Source organism: Trichosurus vulpecula, chromosome 5 (genome assembly GCF_011100635.1).
Source record: "Trichosurus vulpecula isolate mTriVul1 chromosome 5, mTriVul1.pri, whole genome shotgun sequence".
Classification (NCBI taxonomy): domain Eukaryota; kingdom Metazoa; phylum Chordata; class Mammalia; order Diprotodontia; family Phalangeridae; genus Trichosurus; species Trichosurus vulpecula.
In genome coordinates, this window is record NC_050577.1 from 176,440,706 (window position 1) to 176,456,099 (window position 15,394).

A 15,394-nucleotide genomic window follows, 5' to 3' on the forward strand; every position below is an offset into this window, starting at 1 on the left:
GGAAAGAAGGTACTATTATCCCCGTTTAACAGATGAGAAAATTGAGGCTGAGAGGTCAAGTCACTTACACAGAGTCACAGACCTAAGAAAGGTCTAAGGCAGAACATGAACTCATTTCCTGACTTTCAGTACAACCCTTCATCCACCGTGCTACTTACCTTATATGGGAATATATTATTTCTGCCGATTGAAAATAAGCTTCTTGAGGGCAGGTACTATTTGTCATTTTGGGCTTTTTTGTCTTTCTAGTCTCAGCATGCTCACCTCTACAATGCCTGTCACAATTCTATTCTATCTCTTGGAGCAAAAAAATACCTATTGTGCCTACCATATAGGCTCAATATATACTTGCCGATTGATTGATTCCTGTAAGGAGGTATGTTTATCTGTTTCCTGGGTTTCTTTGGAGGTTTTTCCCCCATCTTTGGTTTTTTGGGAGGTTACTCAGTGTTTTATTTCATTTTATTGATATTTTATGACATTCATAAATTACAAATTTTTCAGTCATTCTCCAATTGATAGGTACCTAAACTTAGTTTCCAGTTCTTGGCTACTACAAAGAGCCCAGCTAGGAATATTTTCCCCTTCTGGATTGTAGCAGCGGGGCTTGCATAACTCAATGAACTATGAGCTACACTGTGCAGGGTTACCCAAGATAGGTCAGAGTGTAGAGTTCGGACAAAAGGTGATCCACTGGAGAGGCAGCTGGCAAACTACTCTCGTATCTGTGCCAAGAAAACCCCATGGCCAGTAGTAAAATGCTTATAGAAGGGCCTGGAGTTCTTTGGTCCATAGGGTCATGAAGAATGCAACACAGCTGAACAACTAAAAAGTGACAAATGAATATTTTGGGCCTTGGTTTGTCTTTCATTTCCTGGAGGCCAATAGTAGGATCTCTGGGTGAAAGAGAATGGACAATTTAGTGGAGGCCTGCACAACCTAAGGCCCACAGGTTGCTTGCGGCCCACCAATCAATTTTGGGTGGCCTGCTAAAAATTAGAGTTGCCACTATGCACTATGCATTTGTCATGTGTACCCGTGACTACCAAACCTTGTCAGTCTGTCTCAAATCTAATCTAACTGCTGCCCAAAGTTTAGCCTATTTTAATTTTGGCCCCTACTTACTGCCACATTGTGTAAGTCTGGTTTTCTTTTCTTGCATAATTTCACACTGATATCAAGCAATACTGGATGAATTTATGAGTCTAGCAACAGTATGTTAGTGTGCCTAACTCTACATAGCACCTCCAACATTGACTATTCCCTTTTTTTGTCAACTTCACCAATTTGCAAAAGGGAGAAGGGAATAAGCATTTATAAAGCACCTTTACAATTGTTCTTTAGAAAACTTTGTTCATGTCCCTTGACCCCTTACCTATTGAAGAATGCTATATATTTACTTCAATTCCGTGCCTATCTTACATAGTGAACTTTTATCAGTAATATATGATGCAAATAGATTTCCCAATAGGTATCTCTTTAGTTTTCATTGATTCCCTCAGTGCAAAAAGGGTTTAATTTTATGCAATCAAAACTGTCTAGTTTGCCTTTTATGATCTCCTCTATCCCTTGTTTGGTTAAGAACTCTCCCCTTCAGCATTGTTGCAAAAGATATTTCCACTTATTTTATTTCTTTAAAAGATAATGACCTTTTACATTCAAGTCATGTACCTACTAGTTTTTTTGTAGCATGTGATTTAAGACATTGATCTAAACCTAATTTCTGCTAAACTGTTATTCAACTTTCTCAGAAATTCTTGTCAAAAAGGCTACCTCTCCCTCCCAATCCCCAGTAATTTTGTCCCCACAAAAGGTGGGTGGAAAATGCAGGTGGGCAAATACAGGCTTCTTGTAAGGAGAAACTTCCAAACCATTAGAGCTGCCTCAGGAAGGAGCGGGCTCTCCCTTGTCAAAGGTCTTCAAGTAGAGGTGATCATTTGGAAGGATATTGTAAAGGATATCTTTGTTCAGATATATATTGGACTAACTGGCCTCTGGGCTCCCTTCCAACTCAGATATAAGTGAAAAGAATTTGTTCTTCAGTCATGAACACTCTTCATGACCTCATTTGGGGTTTTCTTGACAAAGATACTGGAGTGTTTTGCCATTTCCTTCTCCAGTTTATTTTACAGATGAGGAAACAGGCATACAGGGTTAAGTGGCTTGCCCAGAGTCACACAGCTAGTGAACATCTGAAGCCACATTTGAACTCATCTTCCTGTCTCCAGGCCTGGAGCTCTATCCACTGCACTACCTACCTACCCAGTGCTTCCTCTACTACACCACTCAGCCGTCTCTGGCATAAGTATTATCCCTATTTTATAGATTATAATGGACTGCAAACTCAAGAAGTCAATGGTATTTTGTGGCCAAAAAACCCAACGTGTTCTTAGAGCACATCCAAAGAGGCTTGGTGTCCTTCATGAAGAAAGTGATTATATTCTGCCTTGGCAGTCAGGCAAACCATATTTGGAGTATTGTATTTTGGGAAAGGACACTGGGAGGAGGGTGAGCAGGATGGAGAAGAGCCAAGGTGATGTCACATGGAGATCAGTTGAATGAATTGGACATTTACCCTGGAGAATACCTAGAAAGGGCTCTGTGGATGTATCTGAAGGGTCATCTTGTGTAAAAGGGATTAGCCTCATTTGTTTAGCCCAGGCAAGTAAAACTAGAAACAACGGGTAGAAGTTGCATATAGACCAACTTAGGTTTGATGTAAGGAAATGCTTCCAAAAGATTACAGCCATTCCAAAGGGGGAGACTCTGATTCACCCCTTCCACCCACAGATCATCAGATAAAGGTTGGATGACCACTTCGAGGAAATTCGTAGAAAAGAATCTTGGTCAAATGCAGGTTGAACAAGATGGCCTGAGGTCCTGTGACATAAGTAACCCATTATACCTCACCATTCAGAAGCGATGCTACTGTGTCGGTGCTATGGAACTGGATTACTCAATTACTGGTCCATAATATTAAGTCAACAAGCATTTATTAAGCCCTTACTCATTATGTCAGGCCTTGAGCTGAGGAAGACCTGGGAGTATAAATACAAGACAGTCCCTGGCTTCAGGGACCTTACGTTCTAATGGAGGGAGAAAACACATAAAAGGAAGCTGAAAAATCCAGGGGGATGGGAGGAGGCAGGTACACTTGGGGTAGGAGTGAATAGCAGACAAAGTTCAGAGAGTGAAGAGTGAAACCTGGAGAGAAATAAAGGCTGAGTGACCTTTTTAGTGACCACATCTAGCAGCCACGAGGTTTAATACTTTTTTTTCTAAAACACCATTTAAAAGTGTCCTGAGGAGAAAAAAGGTATGAAACTTATTTTGGTATAAAGGGATTAAAGACTGTTTAATAGAGACAAGTTCAGTTACTTGAAGCCTTTCCCAACTCCTGCCCCTATCCCCCAGCTGCTAGGGCAGCCCCCTCCTCAAATTACCTTCTATTTTTAAATATGTATGTATATATGTACATGTTGTTTCCCCTAATAAAGTGTAAGCTCTTTGAAAGCAGGGCCTTTTTTTTTTGTCTTTGAATATCCAGTACCTAGCACACTGCCTGGAGCATAGTAAGGGACTGGACCTGTAGAACTTCCTCTACCACTAAACGCTGGCACCTTTGGAACTAACTTAAGAGTCAAGAGACTTGCCTGGATGTTAAATGACTTGACCAGGGTCACACAGCTAGTAAATGTCAGAGGTGGCATTTGGACTTGGATCTTTCTGGTTGGAGGTAGACTGTGAGCTCCTTGAGAGCAATGCTTGTCTTGGGCCTGTCCTTGTATGCTTAGCACAGTGCCTGGCACATCAGAGCTTAAAGATTGATTATAAAATGGAGTCTAGAGAAACAAATGAAAATACTATGCTGCCTTTTTTAATGATAACAAAAACTGTAAAGTGAGAGTCTAAATGTAAAATGGTTAACTCCTCAATGGTTATTCATGCAGCATATGAACAGAATGGAATATTATTACACCTTGAGAAGTTACAAATAAGACGAGTTCAGAGAAACACAGGGGCATTTGAATTAAGAATCAGGAGAAAAATGTACAACTGAAAAGAAGCCAACTACTATATACACAACAATAATAATAGCTAACTTTTACATAATGCTTACTACATGGGCCAGGTACTACACTAAGGGCTTTACAATTAAAGATAATTGTAATTTGATCCTCACAACTCTGGGAGGTAGGTGTTTGTTATTATCCCCATGAGGAAGCTGAGGCAAACAGGTTGAGTGACACAATTACTAAGTGTCTGAATTGATTTAAACTCAGGTCTTCTGGACTCTGGGCCAAGTTCTAAGATGCTCTATCCACTATGCCAACTACTAAACTATAACCAAAAGGAGAATGTTTGAAAAAAAAATTATGGAAAATGATTAATCCTGGTTCAAAAGAACAGATGGAACAACACATTTTTGTCCTCTTGGTCAAGAGATGGGGCACTAAGGGGGCAGAATATTGCATATGCAGTTATGTTCTCTCTATATCCCTAGGTTTTGCTATTTGTTACAAGGTGGGGAGAAAGGAACTGGTACATTGGGAAATGACTAGTGTAGAAAACCAAGGAGCATCATTTAAAAAGGAGTTTTTTTAAAGAAAAAAGTTGGCTAAGTATTTCCTCTCTAGTCATTAGATTTAGACTATATTCTAGACATTTGATCCCACTTCACCTTTTAGATAGTGAAGATTCTAACCAATGACATTTGACATTTCTTTGTTCTTGTTGCTATTGGCCTTGCTGGTATCCTCCATTCTAGAATAGGAGATAATCTAATTTCTATCTAATAATCTATTTCTCTCCAACCGGGCAGCAGGAAACACATGTGTAATGCTGACTCACAAAGAGGTACTGTCATTCCAGGTGAAGGTTGAGGGTGGTCCTGGTTAAGGGAGCAGATTTTGGCATCCTTCCCCTGCTACACCTGAAGAGTCTCCCTTATCAAGCACTGCAATAAGCTTCAGATGTTTCCTTTCTCCTTAATTCATGTACATAGGTCAGCTCTTCCTTCGAAGAGTGAGCATGGGATTGTAGATAGACTGGATTGCTCAGAATCATAAAACTAGCCTGGGGACCAACTCCTACATCAAGTCCACACCTCAGCCTGGTTTCTTAGGATCAGAGGTTCTGCCATATCTTAACTTTGTATTTCATTACCTCCACCCTCCAGCTCGGGGCTGAGCAAATGGATTTCCAAATTTCTAGTCCCTAATCTTTGGGCAAGTTTAAGGATGGAGAGGGAGGGAGAGAAGGAAGGAGAAGGGAGAAAAATAATTTTGGATCATGGAAAAATTTTGGAAGATGGTGGGAGGTTAGTTTCACTCCAGAGCAGTTTGGGATCATCTCACTTATATTTCTGCATTTCTTTAAGACACCCAGTGTCTTAAAACCAAACTTCACCTACTTTGCAATTTGGGCCTTTACAACCTGTATGAAATTGACTTAAATTTCAACAGTATAAAAATGAGCCTATGAACAGTCTATCTGGCATATAGTAGGCCCTTAATACTTGTTGAATCAAATGTCATATTCTTCCTAAAATTCAGGTACCTAACTAATGCTTCTGTAACATTACTAATGTTTCTAATGTGTTTCTGTAAAGCCCAGAGAGGCTTGAAGAATTTTAGCTCCAAGAGAAGAACTGTCAAGTCTGGTATTCCAGCACAGGATAATCAGTGCTTCTTAAAATAATAACAGTAACAGTAATAACAACAAAACACATTTTTTCAAATGAAAATCAGATATATTTGACAGTATACTTTATTTGCAACTGCAAAATATACAAATTTCTGAAAGGCATACCCTGTTTACAAGCTAGCAGAGTTTTATCCCAGGTGATTATTTAAGACAAACATAAAGCACACCTAATAAGTCACAAGCTTAGAAACCCCCCCCCCAACCCCTCCAAACATCTCTCTCTCACCTGGCGCCATCATACATATTAAATAAATAAATAGCACTTTGCTATCAAAATAATATTAAAAAAATAAATTTCAAGTATTACAAATAAAAACAGTATCATGGATGTGGTTCAATCAGTTTCTCCCCCTTCTTAATTCTTAAAAAGAGTTCTGCCACTGTCAAGATAGAATGGGGGGAAATAGCTGTGTCCCCCAAACAAATATACAAAGTTCAGAAAAACTGGTTCCAGTGGAACACGGTAAAAATAAAAGTCAGTAGTCCCAGCAAGACCTCCTCCACTGTGTGTTAAGCACACCCGTTAATGAAATGTTTCAGTGTAGTTCAGGCTACTATTACTACCAGGCTTCTAAAGTAAGTAGCATCATCTCCAGGATCTCTGGATGTATTCAAGCCTCCTCACTCTGCCCAAATTAAAATCTTCTGGTTAGGTAAAACTAGATTGTTGTTTAAAATTTTAAGAAGAGAGAAAATAACACTACAGATAGAGACCCTTACGATGAAATAATTAAACAAAATTCTATTCTTGGCCCTTTTTTTGTCCATTAAAAACAGAAATGAGTCCAAGAAAGCAGATTACCAGCAAACCTATAATAAAAAACAAAGTGAATCCAAAACTATATGGTTCACATATAAACATGCACTTGTGCCTGCTTACACATCCACAAGGAGAGGTGGGTGGGTGGCTGACATGACTCAGGGTGGTTAAAAAAAAGGGGTGGGGGGAGATCTTAGGCTTATGACAATCTATGCATATGTCTACTTGTCAACGGGCTGCCAATAAACATGTCTTTGCAGGGTCTCGTATGAGCTCCACGCATCCCCACTGATAGAGTTTTTTGGTGACTGAGGAACAATTCTGAGCACACACGAACTAAACTTTCCATTATCTTTTGCCTCTTTTTATATCCCCAGTGCTGAACAGAGTGAATGGCACAGAGTAAGTGCTTAAGAAACGTTTACCGATTAAAGTATGAGGCACTGTGGTCTGTCGCTTCCTCTGCCCACCCATTTTTACCTCCTTCCTGAAGCAGAATGCATTCCCCATACAGTCTCCTCTTTCTCTGTTCCCACTTGCGGCACATTGGGCAAAGAGGAAATGCCATTTGAAAAGTCTTCCCCACCACCCCCTACACTCCAAACAGCATAGGCTCTATCATGACAGAGATGTCAAACTTCTATAGCCATCCCCATCTCTTCTGTCCTCGGCACCTAGCCCAATGCTAGACACACAGCAGATGCTCGATGAAGACTGAACTGAAACCAGGCAGTCTTCTTCCTCATACTAGCTATTCTGTCCAGCCTGAAAGAGAGGGTGATGAGAAGAGAATCCTAGGGAGAGGATCTCTTCTGACCCTAACCTTCCAGAGTCAGTCGTCTACTTTAGAACAAGCAGACAACAGCCAGCTGGTTTTATACCAAGCCAGTCTCAAATCAGTACTATACAACTCTTTGGGAAACAAGCCTTGCCCTGCAGATGTTTCCTAACCCTGTCGGTATTTCCAGTTCCTCATGCTTCCTTCACAATCTGACATAGCTCCTATGATGCAGACTCAAAGTCCAACTTCCATGGCACAAATTTCTCATCCTACTTCTTCCAGAAAAGGTGCAAATATAAGCAGTTCAAACAGAAAGGTATCTTGCTAAACTCAGAAAAACATCCCTCCTGTGCAAGGGGTGATGGGTGTCCATCCTCACATTTGGCTTACAGAAAAGAACAGAGACTCTGAATGAAAACATATACATGGAGAGTAATGTCCTTGCTTTAGTCAAGGCAGATTTCTGACTCAGGAATTCCTGAAGAGGTCTACTTCTCCAAATGCAGATTTTGATTGGGTACACCACCTCCAAGCCATTATTTGCTAGTTCCACTTCTAATGAAGTATTGTCTTCAGAGGCCAAGACAAAAAAAGCAGATGGTTTCTTTAGGAGGCCAGCCATCTTGGATTTTCTTGTAACCTTAAGAAATTCAGACCTGCCATTCTGAAACATCTCCTGGTTAAGGCAGAAAGGGGGAAAAGCAGAGACATTCTCTTCTCAGCTAATTTTCCCTTCCCCACACTTCCAAAGTCTATTCATAAAGGTTGCCATAGATATCCACTGAAAATGAAGAATGGGATGATGAGAAAAAATAGGAAAGAAGTAAAATGAAAAACGGTGGGTTCTTTTACATTAGGAGAGCTATACACTGCCTTTAAGTCACCACAACATGGCTGGATGATCAGAGTCAAGAGTACTGAATTTTCATTTGATAAGCCCCGCCCTCACCCCAACAGTTTATGGAAGAAGCAGCTGGGATTATCTGGGCCTCAGGTTAAATGGAGGAGCACAAGCCAAGCTTCAGAAATGGCAACGGAATGCAACTGGTTTCATTTGTTTCAGATTTCCAGGAAGAGTCAAGATTGGTTCTGTGAGTTATTCAGGTTCTGTTTTGAAGGGGAAGAGAAAAGAAAGAATTAGTTTATTTCCACTCAAGCCCCTATAAAGCAAGACTCATTATCATGCAGGTGAGACCCCTCCCACACACAGAAAAAAAAATAGCCCTGTAGAGCATCAGTAGGCAAAGTGGGCCCAAATAGGCCAGGGCATCCCAGGGAGCCCATGTAAATTTATTATCAAAAGTCAAAAAAGTAGTAGAGTTACCCAAGGACACATATGCTTTAAAAACAAACAAAAAGAAAAAGAAAAGAAACACACACAAGGCCTTTCTTCTGGCCATAAGAGAAAAGGAAAAGGCAGGAAAAGTCATGAAGCTTAGAGGATAAAACCAAACAGTTAAAAATATATTAGAAAAGATCCTCTGGAGGGAGTGTGCCTGTCCACAGACTGGTTGCTCCAAAGGAAAATTTCTCCCCTTGTGTCATTTAGTGGTTCCAAAGCTATGCTGACAATTTGGTTGGGAGGAGCACTAGAATGTTAAAATACCCATAATAATCTGTAACAGGCTTAGAATATAGGGTAAAATTCTATGGATTTAGGTGTGAATGCCCAAAATGGAAGGCTATGTCCTGGGTGAGAGGAGATGGAAGAAAAATGCAGAAAGTCAGCGACAATGCCAGGAGGGAGATTTCAGGAGGCATTTCAACTAGGGCCCCAAATCACTAGGGCTCACTTTATCAATTTTGACTAGGATGGTCTTGACCCTAGTCAAGAAGCACCACTGCCACACACAAACCTCAAAAACAAAAAACAACACAGCAGCCACAGATCGGGGTAGACTGCTAAACCCTATGGACCTTTTCTCAGAATATTTCTAAATATATAAAATAAAATATATAGGATTACAAAAGAAATCAACTACACTCAAATATATCAAACTGTTTTTTAAGACAAGCTCACAGCCCCCAGGTTAATTTAGGGTTAGATGCTTACTATAGATTCTTTCCCACCATTTAGCATGAGTCACGTCAACCTAGTCAATCTAATTCTTTTCCAAAGGGTCTCAAAAACAAAACAAAATAATTAACAAAAGAAACAAACCACAAGACTACTCCTTAAGATGCTTGGTCTCTTTCCACTCAGGTTGTTTTGGGGTTTTTTTAAGGAGTGTGTGGGGGCAAGGGAAGAAGGTGATGAGGAAAGTACATACATTTATGGCAGGTATGACTTTGAGCCTGCCTTAGTGGTCAAACAAAAAAACAAAACCAGAATCCTAAAGATCACAGTTTTCTTAGTTTCATATATGGATCACCTTCCAATCTACTAGTCCTATACAGAAGCAAAGTGACTTCGTATTCTACTGTCCTGAGACTTAAATGATTCTTTCCTCAACCCTAAGACAAAACCTGGACTGAGTAGGCTGTCTTGGCAAGCCTCAGGTGACCTAAGCAAAAGAATCCCTGGAAGGTATGGTCAGTTCTGGGGACAACTTAAGAGTTTGAGCCTTTTATGCTAAGCCTAAGAATACAAGATGCCATGGATCTCAATCCAAGGAAGCAAGACAGCCTTCCCAAAGACAGGGATTAAGACGAAAACTCCCAAGTCCACTTTGTAAATCTGCCAAGAACTGTAACACCTGTTTTCTGGAGTTTGGGATTTGGCCCTTGGGTAGACAAAGTTTAATTTATAAATCTGTGCCAAGACAAGACCATAACATTCAAAGCTGAAAAGTCACGGGAAACAAAAAACTTAAGGTCCAGAAAAATGAAGGTGATTTTACGAAGGTCATATAGATTTGGTTACTTCCAAAGCATCACTCTGGGGAGGGAGGGGTAAAGGGGAATGGTCCAGATGCCTCTTGTATGAGCCTAGAACTCTGCATCTTAAGAGGCAAAGCTACTGTAGTCCTCTCATAAACCAGGTCCCTAAAACAAACAAGGCCTTGTGGAAAGCATTACACGTACAATGATACTCCAGGAAGCCACCAAGCATAGGGGACACACACACACACACACACACACACACACACACACACACACACACACACACACCACTTATGATATACTTCCACAGAACACACTGAGAAAAGAAGGGACAGAAGGACCGGAGGGAAATGGTGGAGAAGCTCTCCATACAACACTACCCCAAACAGCTGCATCACGTTCCTTTGGAACAGCTAATCCTAACACAAGCCAAGATGCTGCCACTCAAGGATGCCAGGGAAGGAGAAAAGGGGGGTATACTGAGCCATGTTTCTCTATTCAAATGTTAGTAAGGAGAACATGTGACAGACAATCTGTCTTTTAAACTTAGGGTAGGGGCACAGGAAGGAAAAATAGAATGGGAAGAAAATGATCTTTTAGACTATTTCCTTTTGTAAAGCATATTGGAAATTTTAAAATACCAGCAGAGATTATAAATAAGTGTCAGAGGTGAGACTCTGTATACAATGTATACAATGCATAAGTCCTATTTGTAAGGCCCAGACACAAAGCTTAGCTAAAATAGTTCCTACCATCATGGAGGTTATTGTTTAAAGGGAGGTAAAACGGAAACATTGTGGCCTAAGCACAAATAAACTGAGCCTAGATCACAAATACTATATGTAGCGGACCCTCCTCCTTTTAAGAAGGAAGGAAGAAATGATCTACTGTTCTAAGTTTCAGGCAGAAATCTTAATCCCTTTTTAATTTTGCATATTCAACAAAGTGACCTGACTCATTAAATAAGGGAATAGGCAAGGAAGAGTCAGGTGGCCATATAGGTTGCCACTGAAATACTGAACTTCCCAGGGTCTGCTACTAGAACCTGCCTGACAGATAGCCAAGAAAAAGGAGGTTAACACAAAAGGTTAAACGCTCATGGAAGTGGTTAATTTGCTATTTTCACACAGAAATGGGCCTTTTAAAAGAATCACACAACATGCTTGATGAAACAGCAGCAATGGAAAACCTAAAGTCGATTCCTTAACTACTAAAGCTTACAGATTCTGAAAGAAGGCAATGTGGACAGATGCGTAGGTTGGGAATCATTCCCCAACACCCAACACCCAGGTGGTGTTCAATATTATCACCAAGAGCAAACAGAAACCCAAGAGACCAACTAGGAAAGGGAAGATCAAGAGCAGCCAATAGGAAAGCGATGGCGGTAACAGAGGCAGCTTTATGATAAAGAAAATCATAAATTGATAAAGAAAATAACTTGAATCCTAAGATGCTCCAACTTTTCCAAAAGCCTTTCTTCTCTTCTCTCCCCAAATCCCCCCACCCACAGGCCTTACTTAGTATGAGGCTCACAAGTCACAGACTCCAAACTGTATAGCACCCAAAAGAAGGGAGAACAGGGGGAATGGGAGGAGGGAAAAAGGGATTATAAATAGCTCAGAGAAAAATACTTACAAACAGGCTTTCCCTAGTAAAGGCTGCAGAGAGAAGAAAAGTAGAGAGAAAGGTCAGTAGAAAAAGAAGGGAAAGACACAAAAACAGCATTTGAAATCAGGAATTAGTGTCATCATGGCAAACTCTATTGCTACCAGGATAGCCTGTGCCTTCAAGTTTAGCCTGCTGATCGCTAGCAATTCCAAATACTACACAACTAGACAATGTCCTTTAAAAAACCAAAAAGGCCAGGCATGACCCTATGGGCTTCTAGCAAACTGCTTGAGTTTGGGATTTCTGAGCTGCAATAGAGAGAAAGAAAGATGTCAGTCAAGTGCCTGCACTAAATATGAGACAGGCATGGTGAGCCATTGTAAGCAGGCTGCCTAAGGAGGGATCAACCAGCAGCCCAGGTCAATGGGGTGGGTTAAAGTTTCTCTGGTGCTGACTGGTACTGGAATGGGGCCAGACGGGAAGACTGAGCCTCCCCTCCACCTCTCCCCAAAAAGCTATAGTACCAAATCTAAATCTGAAGGGGAAGTGGAAGAAAGTGCACATTGCATCATCTGTACTTTATAACATACATCTAAGGCATATCCCTGACAGTCTTGTTCCCTCTCCAAGTCCTATAAATCATTTTCACAGGAATGCCAAATATCATACATTTTATTTTAAAAAAAGAAAGTTTTGTAAAAAAAAAAAAGTTGAGATTATAACGGGGTAGAACCAGGGAGCTTGATGAAGGCTAATGCTGGGAGTGATCTGTAGCTAACAAAGCAAAAATTCAACTCAAAATGTGAGCCATTCAAATATAAACCTTGTTCTCAATCACAGATTTAGAAAATGTTGGGTGCTTTTGAAGACTGGCTTAACTCTTGGCAGGGGAGGAAAATAAGAAAGGGCTGAGCTCAGAAGGAAGGGGATGGTGGTTCTAGATGGTAAGACTGGCGCTACCTACATTTACAGGGAGAGATTCACAATGGGTTTTCAAATGGCTTTAAGAGGCTGTCTTTTAGGGAAGGAGAAAAAAAAATTTTCAGCCCCTAGCTGAAACGCATGGCCCTCACCCCCATCACCCTCCGTCCCTTATAGCTAACAGTCAGAAGTCAATGACAGGGTTAGTTTGGTAAGCCAGTTACTGATTCACTAGCTACTACTGATTCACTAGCAAGTGGGGCTTCTGCTACCACAATAAAGTCTACCACTCACCGTTGCCCCAAAAAGGTGGCCTTGGTCAGTGATTCCAAATGCTTTCCTCAGCCATACCTCAGGCAGACACACCCAGGACAGAGAAGGAAAGACCAGCACTAAATGGGATTTGGCCAGTCAGCAAAGCACAAAATACCTTTTAGGCTAATGTCCTCTGGTCAGATGAGGCCCTCCTGGGAGGTGTTCCATATTTCAACCACAGGTCCATTATAGAACCAGCAACCATGTAACCCTAACCTCTCCAGGAGTGAAGAGTACAAAATGCACTAATTCCTTGCTTTCTTCCTGCTCTGCCTGACTCTGCCAAGTAAAGGAACTTGCATGGAAAGCAGGTGTCTATACAGTTCTATCAGCACCAAATGAGAGGATGCTACCACGCTACTCCAGAGGATCGTGCACAAAGGACTTCTGTGTTCTCCCCTTAAAAAGGGGTTACAGAAAGGCATATTAGAAAGAAGATAATAGCTGAATCTCAATAGGGCTGTTGTCTTCTCTATGCAATAGTATTAGAAAGTGACAGGAGAAAAGAGTCAACTAACTTGTGTGGATACCTCCCGGGACAGGCAGCTGGGCAGGGAAGTAGAAGAAGAAGCCACGTGTTCCTCAAAGCTGTTGATGCGAGGCTTTTTGGTGGGCTCAGGGCTGGCTAGTGGGGTAACACTATTGCGTCTCATGAGCGGGTTAGGTCCCTTCTTTGCTTCCTAATCAAGACAAAGACAAAAGAGATAAGGCGATAGTTATGGGGGTAGATTGAAGGGAGGAAGGGACAGGGTGGGGAAGGAAGCAATAGTAAAAAAAAAAGTTTGTAGTTTCTAGACCTTGATCAACCATAATAATATTAATAATGATGATGATGATAGCTAACATTAATTTACATAGCACTTAGTATGTGCCAGGCTCATCCCCTTTGATCCCCAAAACAACCTGGGAGGTAAGTGCTATTATCATCCCCATGTTAAAGTTGAGGCAAACAGAGGTCAAGTGACTTGCCCAGGGTCATACTGCTAGTAAGAATCTGAGGCTGGATTTGAACTCAGGTCTTCCTGATTACAGGCCCCATATTCTATCCACAGCACCACTGAGCCGCTGATTACACAGCAAGTCACCAAGAAAAAAAAGGCTAGAGTTATCCCAGGTAAAAATCAGAGAAATACAGTAGTAAGAGGGAAAAAATATTTTCTTTAGCCTCCCAGCAACCAACTAGGGATGCTGGAAATCCAGCGTCAAGGAATCTTTCCCACCAGGACATGAGAGGGTTGACTATGGTACTGATGATTTTGTCGGTAGAGGTAGAAGTCAGCCAGCCAGGACCAACAGTGCAAGTTATATATGTTAACCTTAGAACCAGCTGAAGAAGTTCCTGACAGAAAGGACGGAATTTCCATCCATAAGACTTTTTTTTTAAAAAACAGAGCTAGACCCTACTTATATTTGGGATGGTTTAGGTTCTGGCTTGGGGTCAGGAGTCAGTTTCAGGCCTGAGTCATCATCACCCAAAACCAGGAACTTGTCCTTCAACCTAACTGGACCTAGGAACCTCAACAGGGACCCGATAAAACATCTGGTGAATGGCTCTTGAGGCCATACTACTGCAGATATTTTTCTTTCTGCTCAGTCATGGGCCCAGGCCAAGCTCTTCATTTAAGAATGTGGTAGGATGGCTTTTCCAGCATCTAATTTTATTCAGACCCAGCTACGTTAAATTCCCCACTGTACACCAGGAAGTGTTTTGAACAAACACCTCAAGCTAAGGTCCTAAGACGAGATTCCTCCTCAGGGGTAGGTCTGTTATGAGGAATAATGCCATTAGGGTGCCCTGCTGGGAAAGAGGAATCTAAAATCATATCCCTGGCAAAAGGATATTATATATTGATAGAGACTGGACCTGTAATTTCAAGGGGCCAATCTCTACCAGTGCAGAGTATAAACCATTTTTGCAACTTCTGAATTTAGAAATTTGCTTTAGAAGGTTAGTAGTTCAGTAATTTGCCTCCAATCCCACAGCCAGTATATACATTATATACAAGTAAACTGAGGACTTCTTGTGACCAGTTCTCTTTATCCTCCGTAACACACTGTCTCTAGACAGAGAAACTTACATAAAAGTGGGTTCAAACTTTCAAGTTAGTCCCAATCTGATTTCTCCTGTCAGAGACCCAACCTAATTGGTTTCAAATCTCAATGAAGCAGAAATCAGCCAAGTCCCAGAGTACACAGACTTGGAGACTAATGGTTTTGGAAAAGTTTCTCTCCATTCTCTACAACTTTTTTTCTATTCCTAGTCATTCTACACCTAAGTCCAAATTCTGATTACCAATGTTGATTCAACCAATGAATTCTAAAACCTAGTATTGCAATCTATCTGAAGAAACAGAAGAAAGAAGATAATGGGAAGTTATTTTAATTCTCAGGTCAGGTGTTATCAACAGGGAGGTAAAAATAAAATGTGAAAAGATTGTGAGATCATGACACAGATGGGGTTGGGGGCGGGGCAAAGATGA

General features: G+C 41.0%; 1 protein-coding gene across 6 annotated transcripts in view; it reads right to left on the reverse strand.

Annotated features, from left to right (window-relative positions):
- Positions 1–5,730: 5,730 nt before the first annotated feature.
- The window catches only part of PFKFB3 (6-phosphofructo-2-kinase/fructose-2,6-biphosphatase 3), a 112,655-nt gene continuing 102,991 nt past the window's right edge, over positions 5,731–15,394 (reverse strand). For 4 of the 6 annotated variants that reach the window (XM_036759351.1, XM_036759349.1, XM_036759352.1 and 1 more), the window contains exons 14-15: positions 13,433–13,594; positions 5,731–8,354 (exon numbers count right to left, since the gene is read on the reverse strand). In XM_036759351.1, the coding sequence (XP_036615246.1) occupies positions 8,325–8,354; positions 13,433–13,594 (192 nt within the window). In that variant the 3' untranslated portion in view covers positions 5,731–8,324. Of the gene's footprint in view, positions 8,355–11,705; positions 11,729–13,432; positions 13,595–15,394 lie in introns of all 6 variants that reach the window. The other 2 variants (XM_036759350.1, XM_036759348.1) reach the window with 1 other exon arrangement.